Source organism: Rhea pennata, chromosome 1 (assembly GCF_028389875.1).
Source record: "Rhea pennata isolate bPtePen1 chromosome 1, bPtePen1.pri, whole genome shotgun sequence".
Taxonomy (NCBI): Eukaryota; Metazoa; Chordata; class Aves; order Rheiformes; family Rheidae; genus Rhea; species Rhea pennata.
Genome location: NC_084663.1, coordinates 76,088,550 through 76,106,257, shown reverse-complemented (window position 1 = coordinate 76,106,257; position 17,708 = coordinate 76,088,550). Strand labels below are relative to the sequence as shown.

The following is a 17,708-nucleotide window of genomic DNA, read 5'->3' as shown; positions in this document are numbered from 1 at the left end:
CACAAGCTGGAACACAAGAAACTGCAACTCAGTATATGAAAGAAATTCTACCATGAGGGTGGTCAAAGAGTAGAATAGGTGCCCAAAGAGCTTGTTAAATCTCCATCCTTGGAGATACTCAAAACTCAACTGGACAAGGTCTTAAGCAACTTGCTCTGACTATACCTGCTTTGAGCAGGAGGTTGGACTAGATGACCTCTGAAGTCCCTTTCATTTGCATGAGTCTAGGAGTTTGTACATCTACACTGGAAAACAAACAAGATTTTTTAAAAGCCTGTAATATTGAAAGAAATTGCAAACTCATTTCATGTTGCAATTCTAATGGAACAAATGTAGAGTAGATAAGCAATTAAGTAGGACTAGCGAGTATGTGCCATTAACTTCTCTGTTAGTTTCTCATACTATCCACTCAGCAGATGAGTAGGACTGAAACTCAACTGATAGCCAATTAACATTTGATGCTAACATATGGCTTTTCTAGTGGGCAGGTAGCAAACTTGGTATTGATACAGGAGTTCTATGTGTACAAAGATACTAAAGAAAATTTATGGCTGTCACAGGAATTCTGCACACATACCCAGGACAAAATTTGCTTCCCAGAAAAAATATGGCAGCAAGCTTTTAAGTGCCAAGAAACACATTCAAGAACATATGCTATAGGACTCAAAGATGTATTTTTAAATAAAAAAAAAAAAAAAAAAGTTATGCATTTTGGGAAAAATACGTGATTTTTTCTGATCTCTTATTCTGATCAGACAGACTCAAGACAGATGTTTTTGCCCCACAACCATGGATCCCCCTGTTCCATGCATCAGAGAAGTGCTAAGATATTCTATAACCTACAGATGAACTGCAACTGGAACTAGTTGGAAAATTTTTATATAAACTGTTTTATGCATTAAAATCATTAAAATCCTGCTTAGATGGAATTGGATATATTTGGAAATTCATATAATGTTTCTGACATTACCAAGGAAACAAATTGAAACAAAATGTCATTTTAAAATATTTTGGGGTGAATAAAAATTTCATTTCTAAGAAAAAGATTTTTTTTTTTTCTAAAATAAATGTTTTTTTTTTTCCTCCCAGAATGTCCAACTTGCAAGGAAGTGAAAATATTTTCCTTTATGATCAACACTCTAGCCACTTCATGCTGTATGGATTTGGAATCAAAAGAAATGTTTACACATTAAAATTATGTCAGAAACACACTGGCTTCAATTCAGTCCTGGGCTTCAGGGCTTTCTCTTTCAGGCCACATCCAATGTTTGCCTCCTGCCAATTTGGAAAGAGGATCCAAGCTGCTTTCCACCCTTTCTGCCTCTCATGATGAGAGATTTTTCCTTCTTCTCTGCTATATTGTTATTCCCTTCAGCCTTATTTTTCTCTCTCCTTTCCTTTTTGTAATTTCTGCCTGAGTGCAGATGTCACTGACACTATCTTGCACTTAATTTAAGTAGGTTTTAGAAGAGGAGGTTTTTCTTACAAAAACAAAACTCATAGAGCCAAAATGTCTACATTTCTGTAGGTTTGTCTCTCAATACACCTCTGAAAATGCCTGACGGATTCAGAAGTCATTTACTGTATTTGGCAGAGGAGTAGAGGCCTCAAAGATAATTATGTTCCCTTGAGTCTCCTAAAAGTATGTGCCTGGGAAGAAGACTAATGTCCAGGCTGAAGGAGGGTCTTCATAGGGAAGACATCTCTTATGAGACACCAAAGAATCTGCACAAGGCCTGCGAGACAAAACTCAAGAAATTAGGCAGCAGCGGCTCAGCTGCTCCCAAACCAACTCATCATACAAAATATTTCTGCCCAAATTCTCCTAAATCAATGTCATTTATTATTCTTTGAGATTATTTTACTATGAAAAACGCTTGTATATCATACTTAGCTCATACACAGCCAAAAGATAATAGAATCTTCTTCTTAATAATAACTACTTAAATAAATTCATGTGCTTTTGCCAGCTCTTTCAAACTGTCCTCAGGAAGTTTCTTAATCTTTGTTTGCTTAGTACAAGAATCTGGTAATAGCTCTGGTAATCTAACGCGTAGGAGAATATATTTATTTAGTTAGTTAGTAATATTTTTGCTTATTCCTTTCATTACTGTAGATTGCTAATTAAGAAAATCAACTGAACATCTATTTTTTTTTTGCATTTTTATGTACCAATTACAAAATTATTACAGCAATTCTCAACTTCTAAACTACAGTAGGTCCTTTTTATGTTGAACATAATTTTTACAGAACAACTTGAAATGCTGAGGAACCGTCACTTGAACTACAAACTGCATATTGCAAGGCACTGCTGAACAAAATGTGTCTTTGCTATTTCTCTGCATATGAGTTTGTACAAAGTGAAAGTCTGTGTGTTTAAAGGTTCATCTCACTCTATCAGCAAGCCGCCTTCTTCTTAAATTACACAAACATTGCAAATAATTCAAAACCAAATGTATGATGTTTATACTCCAGGCTCCTCTTACAGTAAGAGGCTAGGCATCTTTACCAACCAGTAACCTCCTTTACAGCTTAAACCTATTATCAGCTTGCAACTTCACCAAGAAAAATGCCAACTTGAACAAGCAGTTGTGCTTTGCTTCTCTCCTGGTATTGTACTAAGCAGAATTTTTAGTATTCATTAAAGTCAGTGACAATCATATAAATACCCACTTAATGCTTTTTCTCTCTCATTTCAACCCTTTAGAATACAGCAGTGAGTGATATAGTAAAAAGACTGCATAACTGCCTCAAATTGCTTTTTTAGCATCTCTTTGACAGTTCTGTGTTTAAACACTGGGGCTGATGTCTGGGAAATTCACATTAACATACTTTTTGTATGGAGTGTAATCTGGAGTAACATTGTAAACGAACACTGCTTCCTAAGTCATCTATTACCTGCTAGATCTAGACATTCTTGCATCATAAAAGCCAGCAATTATATCAAACACTAAAACAACAAATACATACCATATTGCTCACATTTGCAAACCATGATTTTTTAAATAAGCAGATAAAGGCAAATCAAACTAAAAAAATACCTGGTAATAGTCCAACTTCTGCTCTTCTGTTACAGATATACATGCAAGCACACGTACATGCACACACACACATGCACGCATGCACACATATCATAATTGGCCACAATTACTTCTAAAGGAAAAATGGCTTCATTTTAGCCTAGATCTGTTTTTTTAATCATCCTGTAATTACCCAGAACCAACTCCATGTGTGTTGCAAACTAGGCCATGAGAACAGCTGAGTCAGGCCAAAAAATTAAGTAGGTTGGTACTTTCCATCTACTAGTGGTCAGTAACAGATACCTAGGGAACTGCACAAGGGTAAGTTATGCCTAGACTGAACCTTCCTGTGATATGTCCCCTAAGATTATGGTAATCGATGCTTTAAGATGCCCCAACTACACAATTTGGTCCATTTTACCCTTTGATACTTAATTTTTATTCAAACTACAGACTACAATTCTTTTTTTCTGCATCTTGGAAGTTACAGTCTTACATAATATACCTTACTGAGGGGATAAATTTCTACAACAGCTTTTCTGGCCTTTGGAATATTCTGTTTTTGGCTTATAACATGTATCAGTGGAAAATGAAAGCAAAGGAGATGGAGAACTGTGTTGAAAAGTAACAATTAAAAATACTTTAAACTTCCTACACAAATCTCTCTGCACATTGATATGAATTCCAACTCAGATATTCAGATGCCACAAAGGTGTTTTCGGTATCTCCCAGCTGTCACCTTCTGAAAGAGAAGACTACAAAGAGCTGTGTGTCATGTCACTATATGAGGTGCACAGCACTAATAACAATGTTTAATGTTTGTTTATAGTGCTTTACAGTAGGCGTTCAAAATGCTGTACTGAGAATAATTAATCCTGAAACACATCCACGTGGTAGGTGGATCAAGCATCATTTTTGTGATTTTTCAAGGGAGAACAACAAAGAGGCTGTCAAATCCAAAGACTAACTAGAATTTGGTTGCCTGTCTTCCTCAGGCTCTTTCAAATATCTTAGCCAGAGGCAATCAAGACTTAACAGAATTACATTCTAGATTCTATAATTATATTCTAGATCTTTCGCCCTCCTGGTTGCTCTCTGCTCCTCTAGACTCTGCTGCCTTCCTAAAGCTACAACTTGTCTGCAAATCCAGACTGGGTATTTTTTTCTCACTTGCTTATTTTGGGGGCTAAAGATATCAATATTTACAAAAATCACAGGGCATCATTTCTACATGAATCATCCCAGGAACTCAGACTTATCTTCCAATCTGGCTGTTTTCCACTCCATCGGTCAAAAGAAGCAACCTCAGTATTAGTACAAAGAGCCAGAAATACCCCCAAACCATGTATGTGCTTGGGAAGAAGGAAAGAGGGTAAAGTCCTTTAGCACTTACAGCTCCTAAAGCTTCTCTTCCTATCACTACCGTGGGAGGAATAGCTGGGAAAATAGATGTTCTGGCACATCTTCCCAGCACCAGGATGTAGCTTAACTACTCCTTGAGACTCCTGGCAGCCAGTTTAATGTTCGGAAGTCTACAGGATACTGTAAATCCCCAGAATTAGAGAATTACTGAAAGAGCATGCTTCCATGTGCTTGTCTGTGCTTTGCTGTCTGAACCTTAGACATGCACAAGGATCTGGGCCATTCTACATTTAAGAAATGCAATGATAACCGACACTTTTTTTTAGTTCGCCTAGTCTTTAAAAAATGACATCTGTTCTAAATCCCTGCATAGCTCAATGTTTTTCACGGCATTTCCAAAGCCATTCTTTTGTAAATAGATAATTAGTGCTTAAAAACTCCTTTCAAGGGGCTTCTACATTAACATAAAAATAGTGTAATTACTGATGGTCAAAATGGCATGACTACAATTTATAAATCGTAATTTCTTACGATTGCTGCTCTGAAGTTGATTTTCTTTCTTCTTTAACACAATTTTAGTCTATTTTAAATGTGAATATTATTGAACCTAAAAATACAAAATACCTGTTAAGAGAGAGAGAGAGAAAAGAATAACTACCATCCTTTGTAAAATTTAATGGTAGAAAAGAAGTAAATCTAAGCTTTCAGGCTTTTTTGAAGATTTTTAATTTTATATCAAGAATTTCAAAAATAGGTATAATATTTATTGACCAAAATTAGCTGATTTTGCTCTATAGTGTAATACCAGAAACAGGTGATTCTAGTAGTGCTAGTTACTATAGTTTGGAAGGCATTTTCACTCTAAGTCAATTTAAAGTTTGGAAGAAAAATGTTACCCTTTGAGCTGAATCTGCTCAGGTCAATTCCTGAAGTGAGTGCATGTCAAACAAATTAATCAATTATTTTGTGTGTGTGGTATGCACATAAGATCAACATTACCAGGAAAATATTCTGAAGAGTAAATTTTTGTTTCCCACTACAGTGCAAAGCCACCTTCTCTCTTTTTTTTTTTAATCTCAAATTTACCTTGAACTTGAATTTCAAATAGGAAGAGTGTCTTTGACATTGGAAACTTCAAGCAAACACACTGGAACAATGGATATTTTAAAAAGTGTTAGCCATACACAGGAGTGAGTGATCAGAGAAAATAAAGTATGCATTGCAGCTTATGTCACAGATCAGCTACACGGTTAAATTTCTAGGAAAGCAATCCACAAGCTCAAAGTGGCAATGGGTCCTGGAGCACACAAAATTTGGAAGTGATTATTACAGACATGGGCAAAGAGAATTACAAAAGCAACTGAGCCAAGCAGGCAATTTCCAGTTCCAACAATATGGAAGATACAAAATGGGGATAGGTCTGCAGTCATCATTTGATGAGTGCATTAAAAAAGACATTTGTCTTTGTATCAAGTGTCCTACAACACACTTGATTTATATGCAGGTAGGGAAAAAATAATAAAACAAAAATAATGAAAGGCTGAGTGCAAGTACACAGAGAGCTCAGTATATCCTAGAATATCATCTACCTTATTTAGCCTTGATTACATACTAATGTAAAATACAGAAATAATTCTCCTGAATTATTTTCAGTTGTTTAAAGTGATATCATTAAAATCTCCTGGGCATACTGAAAAAACAGTATATGTTCAAAGCTGTCCTCAATCTATCCTTACAAATGCTACTAGAAAGCTTCACTGGCCTCCTGACTTTTCATCTGGGCCAACCATAAAATATGTTTTGTTATTTTGTGATTTCCAAAATTTGGATTCACAAATTTGGAAGAAAAATACAATCAGGGAACAGACTAAGTACAGAAAGGAAAATAAGAAATAAAAAAAAAAAAAAGGAGAAGGGCCAAATCAGGAAAAGAGAAAGGGGAAATGACTAGCAAACTTTGTCAACTGACTATTCATCCTTTTTTCCCTCTTTCTTCTTTTCTAAGCTATCCTGAATAAAGGTAGCAATATAGAAACCTGACTTGCAGAAGTGCATGATGGTACTGTTTGACTGCACAATAAAAAAACAGCTGAAACTGAACATAAATTTATGCAGAATAATGCAAGTGCAGAAAAAAAAAATCCAACTTTAGATACAGAGTGACGAGTTCTGAACTATCACCATTAAGGAAAGAGTTCTTAGAGTTATAATAGGTAATGATGTTATGAAAATGCCAACTCACCATCCAGCCTCAGTCAAAAATACCAAAAGAATAATCCATAATATTAAAAAGGAAAAGAGAACAAAATAAGAAATTTCGTCATGTTGGCAGATGAATCTGTGGTGTATTCAGAATGTGTGCAGTTCTGGTGTGCCTATCTTCTAAAGGACATAGAAAAACAAGAAGAGGTAAGGAGAAGTGACACAAATGATCAAAGACATTTAATGATTTCCATGTAAGAAGAAATTAAACAGTCTTTAGCCTGAAAAATACCACAATTAGAAGGGCAAATGAGAGAAGAGCCTATAAAACCTTGAGCAGAATGAAGACTGGAATTGTACAGTTGCTTCTTCCAGTACTAGGAAATAGTACTATGAACCTAGTAGACAACAGATTCAAAATAAGCAAAGATCTTCACACAATCCATATTAAATTGTGGAACTCTTACCACAAGATTGTGCAGCCCTAAAAATTTGCCTAGACTCAAAAAGCAATTAAAAAACTCACAGAAGAAAAATCTGTCAAGGGCTATTACATACAAAGTTATTGCTGTGGCTCAGGAAGTCCTTGGACTGCATATGAGAGAAGGTTGAGAAAATATGCACATCCAGTTCTCACCAGCCCTGTATCTCCTCCTTAGAGCTGGGCAGTAACCCAGCCCCAATAAAACCTCAAAGATCTCCCTGGGAAGGGGGGGGGGGGGGGGTGGAGGCTTTGAGAAAAAGAAAAATAGGAGAAAACAACCGATTACAGAGGAGAAGAATGAAATGAAATGAAATGAAATGAAATGAAATGAAATGAAATGAAATGAGAGGATTTTAAGGGTCAGAGGATAAAAATATAAAACCAGGTGACTAAGGGCCAGGCAAAGCAGAGCACCCTGGCTACTAGCCACTGTCAAAGATAATACTGCGCTAGACAGACAGATCGTCTGAGCTGGTACCGGCCCTCCTACGTACCCCTATACAGTTAGCCTCAACAAGAGAGAACGTATTCTAGGCTCAGCAAGCCAATGTGCCTCTATTAGAACAAAACTCAAGCATGTGCTTAATTTGACTGTAAGGTTCATGGAAGTTAGGGATGTTAATGTAAAATATACTTTGCATCAGTAAGGCACAGACATTTTATATAGAACAAAAAGACAGACTCTAAACTTGCTGAAGGGCCTCCTGAAAAGATGAAATAGGCTGAGAAACCAGAGTAGCAGACACCCAGGAGGGTATGACAGAAGAGAAAACTAAAGGCCAGGAATCAGTACTACATATAAAAATACGGTGAAAAAGCAGTAGCAGTACACATATCGGGAGTCAAAAGGAAGCTGACCTCAAGAGAAGGGGTAATAAACAAATACCCCTTTATTTATTCCAAGGGATAAACAAAGCTATAGTCCACTAATGGCAGAGGAGAGAAAACCAAGATAAAATAATATAACTAAATGGGAAAGTGAGTCCAGTGCTACAGAATAAAGGAATAGGCAGAGAAATTTGGCAGCAGCAGGTAGGGATGTGGATGGAGATGCAAGTTCCTGCCAGAATCTGTCAATTAGTTTCTCAAGAAACTAATAAAATGTTTATGTAAGGGGAAAAAGGAGAAGCAGGTAGGATTGGGTAAGATGCGGGAGTTATAGCTGCAAAATCATGGCATTCATGGCAGATACTGGAAGTGGCAATCTAGAAAAATCAAAACTGTGAGAGACTAGTACAAAATTCATAACAAAATTCACAACCAGCAGAAACAGAACAAATTAAGTTTCTTCACCTCAAAGGGGAAACTTTTAGAAATGTAGATTGACTATAGATTTTGACTATAGATTTTACAACGCTAAAGGTATTCGTGAACTCACAAATTGTTCATTCAGAACAAAAAAAAACCCTTTCAAAGTAAAAATTAAAAGTTTCTTTTGAAACTTCATTAAATATAATTTAAAAATCAATGCTTGAGATTTTTAACTCAAACAAAATTCTAAATACTGAATGTTACCTGTGTAGTGACTCCCAATATTTTTCTATTGAACTTTTCAAAATTAATTCAAGAATTTATTTTTTTTTCAAACTGCCAATGAACTAAAAAATCCTTTATTTAACTTCCTAATTTTGAGTATCTCAAAGATACACTCTTGCAAAAAATATGCTTCAAACTACAGAAATCCACTCTTCCCAAATTACATGCTATCATGAAATTGGAAGCATGCCTTGAAAGTCAGAAAAAATAAGCCTCATTTTGGAATAAAGATGACGAAGAGACCACCACAAAATGCCTTGTGAAATCTCCCTGCCAAACGGAGCGCATTTCACATTTCATCTTACAGACTTCTTCAGAACACTGTACAGCTGTGACCCGCAGGAAGGCAAATGGAGAACTAGGGAGACAAAAACTGAGGCAATCGATGTGTGCAGCCCCCATCCTTGCTCACAAGCAATATCCCAAAGCACTCTAGCAGATAAATAAAATGGCTATTACTTACAAAGGATAACCACATGGTTTCTAAAATCTTTGTGTGCTATTTTCAGTATATTAATATAATGCATGGTAGAGACCTACAGAGAACGATTAAAATTTGTTTTTTGTTGTACAACTATTCTCTTCCATTTGGGTTTACAGACAGAGCAAAGGGCACTATAACAGAGTATTTTACTTTCATATTCTTCTTCTACTTCCCTACTTCAATGCATTCTAGTATTTTCCCTAAATCAATTGTTCTATGTTATGCATATTACCAAGTTTCCAAGCTCAAAAAATATTTATTAGCATTGGCTTGACTGACAAAAAAAAAGGGGGGGTGGGGAAGAAAGGGGCTAGTCTGTAAATATTTGTTTAAATTGTAAAGACTTTTTTTTTAAATCTCATTTCAGCCTACCTGCATCTGTCAGTTTTCTGCATTCCTAGCATGGAATGCTATACCAGGTAGCAAAAAGGACAGGAAAAAATACAAAAAACATAAACTAAAAGAAAGAAAATCAACTTAAAAACTAAAATCCAGTACATTGTCCTGTGTCCTTCCTTTCTGTAAGTTCCTCATTCCCTCTCCTCCAGTATCAGAATCAAGAATCCATTTTTATTTTGAATTAAGGTATCCACACTGCATGAACAATGCTGATGAGGGTTTTTGTCTGGATATAGCATATGCTTTCCAGGTTCCACTCTTGTTGTTTTTAGCATACACAAAACATTGCAGAAACACATGTAAATCACCACTCTCCTGCCCAGTGGAACAGAATTTCAGATACCAATGCTAACAGTTGCCTACAGAAGGTATCTACATCTGGTCTGCCACATCCAAGACAGCAACCACAGGCACACGTTTTGCTTTGTTTGGAACTCACCACTGTGGTGCAGCTGAGCCTCAGATAGAAAAGCTATGAGCCTCCAGGGTTAAACAGACAAATGTTTTCAGTCACAACAACTTTTTTTTTTTTTTTTTTTTTTGCGGGAAAGCAAAGCCATAACAATGTATGTAAGAGATTTTATGCAAATCATTAAAGGCCTACTGACTTAAATTGTTGTTAACACCAGGAAGTTGCTTAACGTACGCTTGAGAGTGTGAAGGCAGAACAGATGAATAGTCTCACATATCTTATTTGCTCAGTTGGAAAAATGCAAAAATATTTGTAAAAAAAAAGAAGAAAGAAAAAATCTGATTCTGCTCACTGCCATTCAAATTTAAAAGTCAAATTAATATTCATCACTCCTGAATGCGTGATGGTTTTTACTGGGAGGCAGGAGGGGCAGATACAATCAGTAAATCAAATTTATTTTCAAATAAACACACAATTCAATACCTACCTAGCCACTCGTTGAATTTTTTAACTTCACTAGGAAGTCCCAGCTCAGTAAAATCACCAGCATGTATTAACACATCTCCATATGGCATTTGGATGGGATCAGTTCTTGAGTGAGTATCAGAAATACAGACAAATCGAGTATATCCTGGAGGTTTGGGAGCATCATGGGGCACAGGATCAACCCTGTAAGAAATGTATCATAAAAAAGTTATAAAATACTTTAGTGTCTCCTTTGCAATTCTAATACTTTTACCTTTACAGAAGATCATACAGTTTTCTAGATCTGCCTGATGGAAGGGATTGATTAAAACAAACCTAACACTAATGGGAAGTGTAAAAACTCTCAATGTTCACAACACAACATTTTCAGTATTTGCTGGATAGATGGATTACTTTGAAGAGATTATGGAAAAGAGATTCAACTATGGCAGTAACTCTGAGACAAATACAAATAAATCAAAGACAATGCCAGTTTCAAAGGACAAGTACTATTCTGTTGCATTGTTTAAATATGATTACATGGTACAGAGGGAACAGATTTATTTCAGATACATAAATACATTTGAATGATTTTTTCTAATTATAAATTTTTATGCAAGTTATATAATTCCAACAAATTTAATTAACACATTTTGGAGATATGTTTCAGTGTGCTAATGCAAAGCAAGATAAGAACTCCATTGGCAACAGCTGTAAATGTACATTCAAGCCTGACTATTGTGAGGACAAATGTGGCAACTTTCTAGGCTTAATTATACTAAATGAAATCATGCGCTGTGAGGGGTGAGACTATATTGTTCAGAGCCCAATCTCAATATTCAAATCTGAGAAAAAGAAAAGATCTAACTCAATTTTATGAGACTTATGATATAGAAGAAGAAAACAGAGTACACTTTTCTGCTAGATGAAGAATACTCATTTTCAACTCATTCAAACTTTTTACCTTCAATCCACATTTCATTAGCACATATAGAAGCAAATGCATCTAGCTATACCCTATCTGCTATTCCAGTCGGAGGAATTTTGGTGACTAGAACTAAAAACCATGAGATGCAAGAGTTTTTATGTCACTAGAAACATGAGAGATACAAAGAACTGTCATGGATTATTTCACTTTTTAAACTTTATTCTGAAAGGAAAAATAAAATTAGTTTTGTTCACTGCTGTAATATATAATACGTATTTCCTATCCCTTGCTGGCTGTACTTCAATTCAGGCTCTTATTTGTATATAAATAAAACCAGAAAAAAAATTAGAGGTCTTTGTTATTAATGATACTACCCCTGAGTTTATTGGGTACATTTCCAGAAGGCACTCAGAAGGCAGAAGATAATAATCTTTGATCACAATCTTTTCTCTAAGTCAAAGAAGAATTCTACTAAATTTATAGATGGGTAAACTAAGGCGCTTTTGAGACTTTCACAAGACTAGAAGGACAGTCAGCAATAAAATCTATAACATTTCAATCTTGTTATACATTTTAAAAAAAGTTCTTAGCATTTTCTACACTATAACCACAAAGCTAGTATACAAGTAAATTATCTTGTATGTGTCTTTCTTATATCATTTTAGGAATAAAAACTGTTGTTTTTTTTTTAAGCCATTACATTAAGCACCAGCCATTCATGTGGAGTTTTTATAGCTATTCTGGAGAAATGGCCTTTTAGTATGACTGCCTTGTAGCCATCTTTCTATATTTCCACTTTCTGAGCAGAAAGTAACCAAACATAGAGTCAACCCAGCTGTGACCAAATCATACCTAATGAATGTACATGCTAGCAGCATATACATGCTAGTGGGCTATGTAAGTACATGCTAGCTATACTACATACAATAATGAAATTTGGCTTAAAGGCAGCAGAATAGGTGGCCACAATGCAGCCCAAAGGCAAGCAGCTGTAAGCACTGTGTATGCGGCAAAGGGAGTATGTGTACAGCAAGGGAACCACTGATCCACAGAAAAGGGCTGGGGTTGAGAGAAAAGAATTAGATGGAAGAGGTTAGGCAGGGGAAGACACAACCTCAACTGGGCAGCTGAATGACTACCATCGTGTGTAAGCTGCCACCCTTTTGGAGGCAAGAGATCGTGCCATAAGGCAAGCTCCGCAGGGGTACCATGGGCGCAAGGGAATAGGGATGGTGAAAGATGGGCTTTACACTAGCAGGTGAGGATGTACTCTGCATGAAGGTGCCATCTGTGTGAAGGGTGCTGTGTTTAGGTCATGGAGTGCCTCCTCAAAATGAACCGGGATAGCTGGAGAGGGAGAAGAGAAAGATGACCTTGGCTATCGTTGCAGCCCTCCAAGCTAAGATTAAACGCCACTGCAGCACACAAGCTCCTGAACATTCCTCCCCCTGCCTAGCACTTCCCAAAGTGAGTTACATATCAGGTTAGTTAGCCAGGTTTAAATTATGCATACTATCTTAGTATAAAATTAGGAATATGTACTGATCTAAGTTATTCCTTTTTGAGCCATTACAGTAGCATAGCCGTTAAAGCACCTAAGGGTGCTTCTTCTCCCTCAGAAATCTTTTAAAGCTCAGCCTAGCAGTAAGTTGGATGTCAGGGAGTAGCTTCTTTTGCATGTTCCTTCTCTAAAGCCCAACAGAGAAACAACAGACTTACCACAGCAATCCACGCAGCACAAAATACCTATGCTTTTCCTTATAGTTTGGATGCGGTAGGTGAGAGATGTGGACAGCACTTTCCTGATTGTTAAGGTATGAATAAGTTTTAAATACTGTGCGAAGGGCCAGCGAATTTGCACGGAAAAAGATATCAATACAATGAACCAAATAAATGAGATGTAGGTTTTCATGCTGAAGCATCAGGCACTTATTGAGGCTGTATACAGGTAAAAACGTGTCAAATTTTAAGTTGTATTATTGGAAATAATTTCTGAAGGCTTGGTTCCCATATTCTTGTGTAACATCTTCTCTCAAGAACTGTCACATCAACACCCAATGCACTGCTTGCAACATGAGCAGAGGTACAAAGATCTGATTATTTTTATGCAAATGCTTTTGTTTTTCTTTCAACTATATGTGAACATGCAGAGAAGCTGAAAAGCTAAGTTAAAATTTCAGTGCAAAACCTCTTTTAGAGGTTGTTTTATACATAAGACTTCAGTGGAGTTTCACAAAGGAGCAGGACAGGAACTTCCTAGAAATGACTGAGGGACTTGAAAACACTGTCAGAATTTACTGGCCTTCTTGTCAGTGGCAAACCAGTCATCACACCACGATGCAGCTAGGAAAATGCTGTCAGCATATTCTGGACACTGAAAGGTGGAACAAGAAATACAAAACGGCACTGAGGTCCAAGGAAGGGTTGCAAGATTGAATTCCAAAGAAAAAAGCATGAAAAATAATTATGGTGAGAGCAGTTTAACGCAAGTTCAGCTGTCAACAGGTCAATCTGAAATCTGTTTATGATTGCCTGCAACATCACTACTCTAGGAATTTTGAAATATATATAAAGACAAGGCAAAGCCCTCATTTCTCTGAAGTTAATGACAAAACTTGCTCGGGCTAAGATTTCACCCATAGCAGTTATGGGAATAAAAGGTATTTCTGTTACACTTGTACCTACTTTTCCCTTGTCACTATTCTATTTACAGGTAAGAGACAAAAGCAATATTACTAGTATTCAGAAACATTATTTGCAATTTCTGTATCGAGAGAACGAGTAGGTCAGATTATGGTAGATGTTTCAATTGATCTAGCCTGTTCTCCTATTTGCATAAACTTTTTCAACAGTATTAATCATTCATAACAGATTGCTAAACTCTTCTGAGGAACAATTTTCTAAGGAGAGCTTGTTCTGAACTACTTGCTTAGGCTCTGAATTTCTATCATGCAGTTGATTGCCTAAGTCCTCTGGTAATATCATTTTTTACCGGTTAGAAGTTTAAGCAGCATATTTTCAAGTATCAAGTGGCTAGTAACAAAAAACTTATCTGTAATCCAGTATTTTGCTTGTAAAAATCATTTAGCTTTTTGGACTGGTGAACACATCCATGAGTGTCCAGGAACTGTCTGAATATTCACAAAGAATGGTTAAACTTCAAAAATTAAGTGACCTACATTTGTCATTTTGATTTACAGAAGTATTTCTGAACCCACATTTGTTTGTACTTTTGCCATCATTTGCCAGCACTATAAACAAAAGATGTTTCTCTGTGCTAACACTCAACTCATTCTACTTTTGCATTTCAAGAGTACCTAAAAGCTTCAAACACAGACTATAAACTAATATCTACTGCCCCACAAAAGTGTTAGTTCACCACCATGCTAGCATAAATGTTAGTCTTTCTTTTTTTTAAAATGCAATGTCTAAGTTATGCCAAAGAATGTATATAAAATATCACAGAATAGATATAAAGCATCCACTCTGTTCCTCAGTTTTTAACTGCAAAAATCATGGCCTATGTTTAGAAGTTATCAAATTATATTAAATACAAAAAATGTGAATGAGGTGATTATTTAGTCTTCATAAAAGAACAAAAGATTCCGTTAAAAAATAAAAGCCAGGCTTCTGATCTAAAGATAAGACCACTTCTCTCTTTAATAAACACAATAAAATGTTGTAGACATTTTTATTCCCTATAAAAATATTTTACAGTAGAATTTTATACTTAATTTATCTGTAATGGCTTAACTGTTTTGTTCTTCCTTCTGGCTTTAAACTTTATGGCAGATTTCATTTTGTAATTATAATTCTCCACTTTACATTACAAGTAAATCATTTAGAGCAGTTAATTTTACTGGTGTCGTCATGATATTAGAAGTCAGAAACAAACACATTATTTTAATTACTCTTTAAGCACTTGGCATCTTTGGCACATCATTGGTATGAAAGTAAGTTGTCGGATGGGTGCCCAAACTATTTTATTTATTGATGTCATTTTTTCCTTGTATGTAGCTGCAATATAACCAAAGAAACAATAGGAAAATACCTGTTATGAATACAGGCTTGGCATTTAAACAGCTATTTACATCAATAAGCAAGTGCACAATGCTAACAAACAGTATTAAGACTGTGGAAAGTAACATCCTTGTAAAATCCTTTAATACCACTGCTTCTTATTTGTTTCTTTTTTTTTAATACATAAATATGAAGTTAGGCTAGTGGAGTGATCTTTCTCCCATCCTTTAACAAAGTACTTATATTTTCCAAATGGACTGATTTTGTATCATTATAGCAATTAGTATTAGAAAGGCAGCAAAACAGTGTTCTTCAAATTCTTTTTGACTGGCCCATCAAATACCACATCGACAAGGCAATAACAATTCAGAAGGCTGTGCTAGAGCAGTAACAAAACTATAATACTTACATTTGCACATGTGGGGGCTGAAAACGTCCCTGGTTAATGTTGTAGAACGTGAAAGCCTGTGTGGGGTTTGAGCTGTACTCATCCACTTCAATTATGAGTCTACTGTGCTGATGCCTTCTAGCTGCCATAATGTGCGACTGGGCGAAAGCCATGCTTGCACTGAGTAGTTCTGCTTTTTCAGGCGATCATAGCTGCTATCTTCCTACATCGACAGAAGAAGACCATGACATCTCCTTACCTAATCAGCACACTCCCCCTTGGAAAACCTAAAAGCAGATTGAATAGATGGAGCATAACTGTTTGACAGTTAATCTGTTTGGGATTTGCTTTATTTAATGTCAGGTGAAGATTAAGGGGAGATAGGAGGGAGGAAGACATACAGCTCAAAGAACTCATTACAAACCTTTCCAACTCAGCAATTTGATGAATATACTTGAGCTAGAGGTGGGAGGTGGGAGGGGAAGTAAACTTGCAAAGGAAACACAGGGTAACTTATTCAAATAGTTCAAATAGTTCAAACATTTAATACATATCTAAAACACAAGGCAGTTATTCTTCAGAATGGTATGTCAAATTATAATGTTTTGTCAACACAATCATTTACTTCATCTTTTCTCTGACTGCATTGCTGAATGTTTATAGATATGCATCTTCAAAGGAAAAAACAAACAAACAAACTTGACACAGAGTACCCATCTGTAGATGACTAAAATTCTAGTTAAAAAGAATCAATTTCACCAATTCTTCAGAAGGTCTGTGCCATTCATCAAGGGGTGTATTGCAAGTGGTTTTTCTTTATATCCTAAGAAACACAGCAAACTTTGCCTTGCATGCACATGTCAGTACTTGCTCCTGGTTTTTAATATCACTTGAAAGAACTCCTGATACAGACATGAGGATTCTTCCCATCACACACATCCTCCTCTCAGACAGCAGTGGCCCCTAATTCCGGATTCACTGGCAAAGAAAGTGATTTGAGGACTAACACACAGATAAACGGTATTAAATATTAAAAAGTAAAATCAATTCAGGTTTTATGTTTGGGAATAAATTTTCCACAAAGGTTATACAAGTCTAGAACGGCAGCACTGCAAGCAGGGTGAGAAAGTGAAACCTACTGCATGCAAGCAGGGTGAGAAAGTGAAACCTACTGCAATACAAAGAGTATCCGCCAGAAACATCAGAAAGCAATTTAAATGTGATTTTTACTTTTATTTCCCAGTTTTAATAAAAAACGGATTATAAGCAATAAGGTTGGGTATTTTTATAGTATAATTTTGCATCGCCTCTAAGAGTTATCTAACTTAAATATTTACTTTCATGCTAGCAAGTGCTCTTTTCTTCTGCCCAATATAAATAATCTGCTTCAAAAGTAATGTATTTAATCAAAAACCATGGCAGAATAAAGTGATTCACTGAATATGTGCAGTTTCTGGAAAGCAGGACTGCAGGTTTCTTAATGCAACCTTGCTGATGTATCTCACTGCCATTCTGATTGTACCAAAAGTGATGAATAAGGAAGGTCTTCATAGTCGCACAAATTTTTAAAGCTATTTATAGATATGTAGGTCCAATTCAGTTCTAGTGGGAGTCAAGAACCTAGGCATTTTCAAAAATCTGAACTTCATTCCTTTGCCTAACTACTAAAGATATTAAATGCTCCAAGAAGTAGTGGTGTATTTTTGTTTTGAGAAATCTTGTCCTTTATAAAACCAGAATGATAGATTCCGCTCATTTTACTTACTGAACGGCTGTAAATTGATGGCAACTTGCTAGCACTAACAACCTGCAGGAGAACAGTCTGAGAATAAAAGAGCAGATTCCTTCATACCCTCCCCCAGAAGTGATTGGTAAGGAAATGCTAGAATTAACAGTGAAGAAAATCTTGGATTTTAAACACTCTCACATGCTGCATTCAGGCTACGAAATACCAAAATGGAATGAGCTAGAGCATACGGAAGGGAGGGAGGCATGATCCTTGTAAGAA

General features: G+C 36.1%; 1 protein-coding gene across 4 annotated transcripts in view; it reads right to left on the bottom strand.

Annotated features, from left to right (window-relative positions):
- The window catches only part of MPPED1 (metallophosphoesterase domain containing 1), a 64,416-nt gene that overhangs the window by 33,821 nt on the left and 12,887 nt on the right, over nt 1-17,708 (bottom strand). For 2 of the 4 annotated variants that reach the window (XM_062570712.1, XM_062570741.1), the window contains exons 2-3: nt 15,722-15,923; nt 10,387-10,568 (exon numbers count right to left, since the gene is read on the bottom strand). In XM_062570712.1, coding sequence (XP_062426696.1) covers nt 10,387-10,568; nt 15,722-15,873 — 334 coding nt within the window. In that variant the 5' untranslated portion in view covers nt 15,874-15,923. Of the gene's footprint in view, nt 1-10,386; nt 10,569-15,721; nt 16,357-17,708 lie in introns of those variants that run through there. The other 2 variants (XM_062570732.1, XM_062570723.1) reach the window with 2 other exon arrangements.